Here is a 10229-nt window from a genome sequence, read left to right on the forward strand (position 1 = left end):
TGAATGGATGAGCTCCATTGCATGGAGCTCAGATATGTACTCAGATCTGTGTGTAGATATGTCTTAAAACATCATTTCTCACCCTTTCCTGGAACTCCTTTAGATTTGGGTAATGTAGGGGAGGAAAATTCTATCTAAAGTTTATTGTACAAAAAGGAGGGCTGTTGGCTGACATACCTTCTTCGAGTATGTATAGATTTGTCTTTTTTTTAATACATAAAATATATAGAGGACTCCAAGATGGTGAAGGAGTTAGATGTGATCACCTTCATCCCCACAAATACATCAGAAATACATCTACTTGTGGAACAACTCCTACAGAACACCTACTGAATGCTGGCAGAAGACCTCAGGCTTCCCAAAAGGAAAGAAACTCCCCACGTACCTGGGTAGAGCAAAAGAAAAAAGGAAAAACAGAGACAAAAGAATAGGGATGGGACCTGCACCAGTGGGAGGGAGCTGTAAGGTTTCCACACACTAGGAAGGCCCTTCGCGGGTGGCGACTGCGGGTGGTGGAGGGGGGAAGCTTTGGAGCCACGGAGGACAGCGCAGCAACAGGGGGGCAGAGGGCAAAGCGGATAGATTCTCACACAGAGGATCGGTGCCGACCAGCACTCACCAGCCCGAGAGGCTTGTCTGCTCACCCGCGGGGCGAGCAGGGGCTGGGAGCTGAGGCTCGGTCTTCAGTTGGAGCACAGGGAGAGGACTGGGGTTGGCGGCGTGAACACAGCCTGAAGGGGGCTAGTGTGCCAGGGCTAGCCAGTAGGGAGTACAGGAAAAGGTCTGCAATTGCCAAAGAGGTAAGAGCCCATTGTTTCCTGGTGCACGAGGAGAGAGGATTCAGAGCACCGCCTAAATGAGCTTCAGAGATGGGTGTAGAGACGGGCATGAGACTCTAAGGCTGCTGCTGCCACCACCAAGAAGCTTGTGTGCCAATACAGGTCACTATCCACACTGCCCCTCCTGGGAGCCTGTGCAGCCCGCCACTGCCAGGGTCCTGGGATCCAGGAACAACTTCCTCAGGAGAACGCATGGTGCGCCATAGGCTGGTGCAACGTTACGCTGGCCTCTGCTGCTGCAGGCTCACCCCGCATCTGTACCCCTCCCTCCCCCAGGCCTGAGTGAGCCAGAGTCCCCTAATCAGCTGCTACTTTAACCCTGTCCTGTCTGAGCAAAGAACAGATGCCCTCAGGCTACCTACAGGCAGAGGCAGGGCCACATCCAAAGCTGAACCCCAGGAGCTGTGTGAACAAAGAAGAGAAAGGGAAATTTCTCTCAGCAGCCTCAGGAGCAGCGGATTAAATCTCCACAATCAATTTGATGTACCATGCATCTGTGGAATACCTGAATAGACAACAAATCACCCCAAAATGGAGGCAGTGGACTTTGGGAGCAAATGTAGACTTGGGGTTTGCTTTCTGCATCTAATTTGTTTCTGGTTTTATGTTTATCTTAGTTTAGTATTTAGGGTTTATTATCATTAGTAGATTTGTTTACTGATTTGCTTGCTCTTTTCCTTTATATATATATATATATATATATATTTTTTTTTCCTTTTTCTCTTTAACAGGTACCAGTCCTCTCCACCAGGAAGCCTACATAACCTTACCCACTAGAGGCAGACACCAAAAATAGCAGTAACAGGGAACCTGCAGCCTGTGAGGAGGAGACACCAAACACAGTAAGTTAAGCAAAATGAGAAGACAGAGAAACACACAGCAGATGAAGGAGCAAGGTAAAAACCCACCAGATCAAACAAATGAAGAGGAAATAGGCAGTCTACCTGAAAAAGAATTCAGAGTAATGGTAGTAAAGATGATCCAAAATCTTGTAAATAGAATGGAGAAAATACAAGAAACATTTAACAAGGACTTAGAAGAACGAAAGAGCAAATAAACAATGATGAACAACACAATAAATGAAATTTAAAATTCTCTAGAAGAAATCAAAAGCAGAACAACTGAGGGAGATGAACGGATAAGTAACCTGGAAGATAAAATAGTGGAAATAACGACCACAGAGCAGAATAAAGAAAAAAGAATGAAAAGAATGGAGGACGGTCTCAGAGACATCTGGGACAACATTAAACACACCAACATTCGAATTATAGGGGTCCCAAAAGAGGAAGAGAAAAAGAAAGGGACTGAGAAAATATTTGAAGAGATTATAGGTGAAAACTTCCCTAACATGAGAAAAGAAACAGTCAATCAAGCGCAGGAAGCACAGAGAGTCCCATACAGGATAAATCCAGGGAGAAACATGCCAAGACACATATTAATCAAACTATCAAAAATTAAATACGATGAAAAAATATTAAAAGCAGCAAGGGAAAAACAACAAATGACATACAAGGAAATATCCATAAGGTTAGCAGCTGATCGTTCAGCAGAAACTCTACAAGCCAGACTGGAGTGGCAGTACATATTTAAAGTGATGAGAGGGAAAAACCTACAGTCAAGATTACTCTACCCAGCAAGGATCTTATTCAGATTTAACAGAGAACTTAAAACCTTTACAGACAAGCAAAAGGTAAGAGAATTCAGCACCACAAAACCGGCTTTACAACAAATGCTAAAGGAACTTCTCTAGGCAGGAAACACAAGAGAAGGAAAAGACCTACAATAACAAACCCAAAACAATAAGTAAAATGGTAATAGGAACATACATATCAATAATTACCTTAAATGTAAATGGATTAAATGCTCCAAACAAAAGACATACACTGGTTGAATGGATACAAAAACAAGACCCATATATATGCTGTCTACAAGAGACCCACTTCCTAGGGACACATACAGACTGAAAGTGAGGGGATGGAAAAAGATATTCATTACAAATGGAAATCAGAAGAAAGCTGGAGTAGCAATTCTCATATCAGACAAAATAGACTTTAAAATGAAGACTATTACAAGACAAGAAGAAGGACACTACATAATGATCAAGGGATCAATCCGGGAAGAAAATATAACAACTGTAAATATTTATGCACCCAACATAGGAGCACCTCAATACTTAAGGCAAATGCTAACAGCCATAAAAGGGCAAATCAACATTAACATAATCATAGTAGGGGACTTTAACACCCCACTTTCACCAATGGACAGATCATCCAAAACGAAAATAAATAAGGAAACACAAGCTTTAAATGATACGTTAAACAAGATGTATTTAATTGATGTTTATAAGACATTCCATCTGAAAACAACAGAATACACATTCTTTTCAAGTGCTCATGGAATATTCCCCAGGATAGATCATATCTTCGGTCAAAAATCAAGCCTTGGTACATGTAAGAATATTGAAATTGTATCAAGTATCTTTTCCGACCACATGCTATGAGACTAGATAGCAATTACAGAAAAAAATCTGTAAAAAATAAAAACACATGGAGGCTAAACAATACACTACTTAATAACAAAGAGATCACTGAAGAAATCAAAGAGGAAATAAAAAAATACCTAGAAACAAAAGACAATGAAAACACGATGACCCAAAACTTATGGGATGCAGCACAAGCAGTTCAATGAAGGAAGTTTATAGCAATACAGTCCTACCAAAAGAAACAAGAAAAATCTGAAATAAATAACCTAACCTTACACCTAAAGCAATTAGAGAAAGAAGAACAAAAAACCCCAAAGTTAGCAGAAGGAAAGTATTCATAAAGATCAGATCAGAAATAAATAAAAAAGAAATGAAGGAAAAAGAGCAAAGATCAATTAAACTAAAAGCTGGTTCTTTGAGAAGGAAAACAAAATTGATAAACCACTAGCCAGACACATCAAGAAAAAAAGTAGGAAGATTCAAATGAACAGAATTAGAAATGAAAAATGAGAAGTAACAACTGACACTACAGAAATACAAAGGATCATGAGAGATTACTACAGGCAACTATATGCCAAATAATGGACAACCTGGACAGAATGGACAAATTCTTAGAAAAGCACAAACTTCTGAGACTGAACCAGGAATAAATATAAAATATAAATACACCAATCACAAGCACTGGAATTGAGACTGTGATTAAAAACCTTCCAACAGACAAAAGCCCAGGACCAGATGGCTTCACAGGCAAATTCTATCAAACATTTAGAGAAGAGCTAACACCTATCCTTCTCAAACTCTTCCAAAGTGTAGCAGAGTTAGAAACACTCCCAAACTCATTCTATGAGGCCTCCATCACTCTGATACCAAAACCAGACAAAGATGTCACAAAGAAAGAAAATTACAGGTCAATATCACTGATGAATATAGATGCAAAAATCCTCAACAAAATACTAGCAAACAGAATCCAATAGCACATTAAATGGATCATACACTATGATCAAATATCATTTTTCCCAGGAATGCAAGGAATCTTGAATATACCCAAATCAATGTGATAAACCATATTAACAAACTGAAGGAGAAAAACGATATGATCATCTCAATAGATGCAGAAAAAGCTTTAGACAAAATTCAACACCCATTTAGGATAAAAGGCCTCCAGAAAGTAGGCATAGAGGGAACTTACCTCAACATGATAAAGACCATATATGGCAAACCCACAGCAAACATCATTCTCAATGGTGAAAAACTGAAACCATTTCCTCTAAGACCAGGAACAAGACAAGGTTGTCCACGCTCACCACTATTATTCAACCTAGTATTGGAAGTTTTAGCTACAGCAGTCAGAGAAGAAAAAGAGGTAAAAGGAATCCAAATAGGAAAGGAAGAAGTAAAGCTGTCACTCTTTGCAGCTGACATGATACTATACTTAGAGAATCCTAAAGATGCTACTGGAAAACTACTAGAGCTAATCAAGAATTTGATAAAGTAGCAGGATACAAAATTAATGCACAGAAATCTCTGGTATTCCTATACACTAATGATGAAAAAACTGAAAGAGAAATTAAGGAAACCCTCCCACTTACCATTGCAACAAAAAGAATAAAATACCTAAGAATAACCCTACCTAAGGAGACAAAAGACCTGTATGCAGAAAACTATAAGACATTGATGAAAGAAATTAAAGATGATACAAACAGATGGAGAGATATACCATGTTCTTGGATTTGAAGACTCAACATTGTGAAAATGACTCTACTACCCAAAGCAATCTACAGATTCATTGTAATCGATAACAAACCACCAATGGCATTTTTCACAGAACTAGAACCAAAAATTCCCAATTTGTATGGAAATGGAAAAGACCCAAAATAACCAAAGGAATCTTGAGAAAGAAATATGGAGCTGGAGGAATAAGTCTCTTGGACTTCAGACTATACTACAAAGCTACAGTAATCAAGACAGAATGGTACTGGCAAAAAAACAGAAATGTAGATCAATGGAACAGGATAGAAAGCCCAGAGATAAACCCATGCACATATGGTCAACTTATTTTGATAAAGGACGCAAGAATATACAATGGAGAAAAGACAGCTTCTTCAATAAGTGGTGCTGGGAAAACTGGACAGCTACATGTAAAAGAATGAAATTAGGACACTCCCTAACACCGTACACAAAAATAAACTCAAAATGGATTAAAGACGTAAATGTAAGGCCAGACACTAGAAATCTCTTAGAGGAAAACATAGACAGAACACTCTATGACATGAATCACAGCAAGATACTTTTTGACCCACCTCTTAAAGAAATGGAAATAAAAACAAAAATAAACAAATGGGACCTAATGAAAATTAAAAGCTTTTACACCACAAAGGAAATCATAAAAAAGACAAAAAGACATGCCTCAGAATGGGAGAAAATTTTGCAAATGAAGCAACAGACAAATGATTAATCTCCAAAATTTACAAGCAGCTCATGCAGCTCAATATCAAAAAACAAATAATGCAATCCAAAAATGGGCAGAAGATCTAAATAGACATTTCTCCAAAGAAGATATACAGATGGCAAAGAAGCACATGAAAGGATGCTCAACATCACTAATCATTAGAGAAATGCAAATCAAAACTACAATGAGGTATCACTCCACACCAGTCAAAATGGCCATCATCAAAAAATCTACACACAATAAATGCTGGAAAGTGTGTGGAGAAAAAGGAACCCTCTTGCCCTGTTGGTGGGAATTTAAATTGGTACAGCCACTATGGAGAACAGTATGGAGGTTCCTTAAAAATCTAAAAAATAGAACTACCATATGACCCAGAAATCCCACTACTGGGCATATACCCTGAGAAAACCATAATTCAAAAATTTCACCACAATGTTCATTGCAGCTCTATTTATAATAGCCAGGACAGTGGCACATATATACAATGGAATATTACTCAGCCATAAAAAGGAACAAAACTGGGTCGTTTGTAGTGAGTTGGATCGACCTAGGGTCTGTCATACAGAGTGAAGTCAGTCAGAAAGAGAAAAACAAATACTGTAAGCTAACACATATATATGGTATCTTAAAAAAAAAAAAGGAAAGAAAGAAAAATGGTTCTGAAAAACCTAGGAGAAGGACAGGAATAAAGAGTCAGACCTAGAGAATGGACTTGAGGACACAGGGAGAGGGAAGGGTAAGCTGGGACGACGTGAGAGAGTAGGATGGACATATATACACTACCAAATGTATGATAGATAGCTAGTGGGAAGCAGCCACATAGCACAGTTCTTTGTGACCACCTAGAGGGGTGGGATAGGGAGGGTGGGAGGGAGATGTAAGAGGGAGGGGATATGGGGATAAATGTATACACATAGCTGATTCACTTTGTTATAAAGCAGAAAGTAACACACCATTGTAAAGCAGTTATACTCCTATAAAGAGGTTAAAATAATAAATAAAATAAAATATATGCAAAGCACCAATTAAGTTAATGAACATTGTAAACTGTAACACACTGATTGTTTACTTCATGTGGTCCTCAGGAATTTTGTTACCAGAGTGTGTAGGGTTGATCGCAACCAAAAAAAAAAAAAAAAAAAAAAAAAAAAAAAGAAAAAAGAAAAAAAAAGAAAGAAAAAAGGATTTTAAGGTTAGAACATATCTAAGGTGAAGGGTATTTTAATTATGAGTGGTATTTTTTTTGTAAAAGGAATACTTTGGGACCTTTTAAATGAACAGTCTAAATTAACCACCAAATTGTACATTATCATTAGTCTAGAAAAAGATGTCTGCAGTAAAAGTTAGTATTTGAGAACCTTTCTTTCCTTGAAAATCAGATCCCACGTGCCTAGAGAAAATGTACTTCAGCGTAGTAAACTTCTATGTTTTTTTCTTTTTTCATTTTTTAAATCGGCATTTTCAGTGACAGGAACTACGTTCTGAATCTTTGGAAAGAGGTTCTTCAGTTGCAGGTCGGAACTAACAAAGTTACTGAGAAATTTCAGCCACTTAGAGGAGTCAGTAAAGAGTGCACTTTCTGTCAGTTCCTGGAAATGTTATGAGTTAGAAGCCCTCAGACGTGAGGACTTCACTCTTGGTGCCTAACGTGAGAAACTGGCGAAGCTGGGAGCCCCGTGTGGTGTGGTGTAAAGACTTCACCTGTGGCTCTCCTCGCTCACTGGGTCTTTAAGAAGCACAGTGGGTTGGGGGAAAAGGACAAACTGAGACTAAAGGAATAGAAATTGGGTTTAGTTTGCAAGGGAGAACACTAAAGTGGTCAAAGAGCTTTTCAACCCAAAATGCTGCTCAGAAATCGCTCGGTGCCTCCAGAGACCAAACCCTGATGGAGGGTGCATTTAGGTATCTGAATCCACAGACTAGCAAAATTCCCACCCTCTCCCTGTTACTGAGCTTGCATTTCACCCGCTTTAGGCTGCCCTGGGATTCCTACATTTAGTTTTCCAGTCTCTTTTTATCCCCACCACCGCCCCCCTCGAGACGGAAGTCCAGAGTCTTCCAGGGAGTTACCTTGACGGGTCTGGATCATGCTCAGTGGCAGGCTGGCGGGACAGATTGGGGAGCAAGTGGAAAACTTAGATGCTGGCTTACGGCACTGACTTGACGGTCCTCCCTACTCCTGGAACCCTCAGTCAGAAGTAAGATCCCGACTCTGCCCAACTCTAATGGAATCCTCCAGACTTTGGAGACTCCTTGTGGAAGAACCCAACTTAAGGATAAAAACTTGGAGGATCGGGGCTAGCAGGTTCAGGGAAGTCCTCGCGTCTCTCGTGGTCCCCAAATTCTACTCCTGAGATCTGAGCATGCCCGCGAGTACCCAGAGCCCCTGTTGCCGGGGACCCGGGCGGCGGATCTGGACAGCGCGACGCCCACCGAGGTGAAGGGGAGAGCGCATCTCCGCTCCCAAACCGACTGGCTCTAGCCACGCGCGACCCCACACCCAGAGTAGGATACCTGTGCAGGAGAGTCTCGAACCCTTGTTCTCTTGCCCGCGTGTCTGGAGCCCAGATTAAAAAACCCGCCAACCGTACCTCGCGGGGAAGCCCGGCACTCGCCAGGAGAGAAGCTGTGACGAGACTTCTCCTCTCCTGGAGCCTCCCGGGTGAGCTGACTTCCACTCCCCCCAGCTCCTGCCCCCGCGCCTACGCGCACTGCCTCGCCCGGGATCCGCGGAGCCCGCGCTGGCCGCGGTGAGAAAGCACATCCCCCGAGCCTCTCGGCAGCCTGGAGCGTTCGCCGGGTTTCACTCACCGATCCTGAGTACTTGCGGAGCCGCCTGGGGGAGGACGTAGCAGAGGAAATAGAGAAGCGTCCAGCTGGTGTCCCTGGTCCAGAGCCCGGGCTGCGCGAGGAGTGTGCGGCGCTCCATCTTCCCAGCTTCTTAATTCCTGCCCAGACCCAGCCGCTGTCGCACGCCCTCGAGAGGCAGCCCGCTCAGGTCGGGTCCCCGCCTCATCCTCCCTGGGATGCTCCCCGTTTGCACCCTGCGCGCCTCACCCTACACCCCCTCCGCCCGCGCCAGCCCCCCCGGAAAGAGATTGAGGGAACAGGCGTGGGAACGCGGAGCTGGCTGGCGACGTTGGGCTCGCTCGGGGCTGGCTTCTCGTTTCTGCCGCTAGCCCATCACTGCTGCGGCTCCCCCTCCTCCTCCATGGGCCGCAGACCGCGGGGAAACAGGGCGCAACTGCTCCCGGAGCCGGGAGACCAGCTGAGGAAAGTTGCTGCCCCAATTTGCTGGAACGCCTCACTCATTCGTCCTCTGGTCAGATGAGAAAGTGGAGGGGGCGGGGGAGGGTAGGTGGAGGGTGCAACGAAACAAGGAGAGGAAAGGGGGAGAGAAGGCGAAGGAGGAAGGAGAGGGGGTACTGGGTGAGTTGGTGCAGGGGCTCTGAGCAAAAGCCGGAGGAGCTTCAGCAGGTTCACTAGGATACGAGCCACGCTTTTGCTTCTCAATTCTTGCTTTCCTCTTCCTCTCGCTGGCCCCAGCCTTTATTTACTGTCTGCTCCAATACACTGATCCAGACACTCATACACGCACACAGGCACGCACATTCTCCGTCTCCCTCAACTTTACGCTGTGATGCTGGAAAGTCTATTGAGTATTGCATCCTGAAGACAGAAAATTTAACCTGCTGGTCAGAGCAAAGGCAGCCTCTGTTGTGGGCTGTGAGTGGCAGAGGAGCCTCCTTGGTAATGTCCCCGTGCGCCTGTTAGGGGGGGTCGTAGAGATGGCCAACTACGACTCTTCCCATCACTTGATGGAAAATCGCCATCTCGGACGCCAGTATTCAGAGAATAGAGGAGCTCTTATTTCAACTCTGGCAAAGATGAAGAAAAGGAGGAGGAAGAGGAGAAAAATGAGATACTTTCAGCCCTCTAAGATTAAAGTGCCTTCTTTCCTATTCAGACCCAAGATAATCTCTCGTAAATTGCTTCCATTTACACGTGCAGAACTGGGAAAGAGGCAGCTTCCAGCGCCGCTCCTTTTCTTGATTTCTTTTGACTGTCACGTTTGAACGCTGGAAGAGAGGCTATTTTAGCACTGTAGGTTTGGAGACTATTTCTCTGTAGAAGGACAAGGACACTTCCCTGGGGAAATCATCATCATTTGATCATTTTGGCTTAATTTCCTCTGAGCCTTGTGGAGGAATGTTCTGTGTAAATGTTTGCTAGGTCTGCATTAACACTCTAGAGTTTTTGTTTTTGTTTTGTTTTGTTTTGTTTTTTCCCCTCTGAGTATGGATTTTGGAGAACTGACCTAAACTGAGTTAATTCATCTGAAAAACATGTCCACAGGTATATAGACCTATAATAGGAAAGAATTACAAAAAGAAATGTAATATAACCTCAGATGCATTCATTCATTCACCCTTATATGTGGTGCCAGACGCCATATATA

At 42.8% G+C, this 10229-nt stretch overlaps 1 protein-coding gene across 7 annotated transcripts in view; it reads right to left on the minus strand.

Moving 5' to 3' along the window:
- Positions 1–9044, minus strand: part of GRIK1 (glutamate ionotropic receptor kainate type subunit 1) — a 415584-nt gene extending 406540 nt beyond the window's left edge. For 6 of the 7 annotated variants that reach the window (XM_024752906.1, XM_024752905.1, XM_024752901.1 and 3 more), the window contains exon 1: positions 8582–8699. In XM_024752906.1, coding sequence (XP_024608674.1) covers positions 8582–8699 — 118 coding nt within the window. Of the gene's footprint in view, positions 1–8581; positions 8823–8853 lie in introns of those variants that run through there. The other variant, XM_024752902.1, reaches the window with a different exon arrangement.
- Positions 9045–10229: the final 1185 nt, after the last annotated feature.

Source organism: Neophocaena asiaeorientalis, unplaced genomic scaffold (genome assembly GCF_003031525.2).
Source record: "Neophocaena asiaeorientalis asiaeorientalis breed wild unplaced genomic scaffold, Neophocaena_asiaeorientalis_V1.1 scaffold245, whole genome shotgun sequence".
Classification (NCBI taxonomy): domain Eukaryota; kingdom Metazoa; phylum Chordata; class Mammalia; order Artiodactyla; family Phocoenidae; genus Neophocaena; species Neophocaena asiaeorientalis.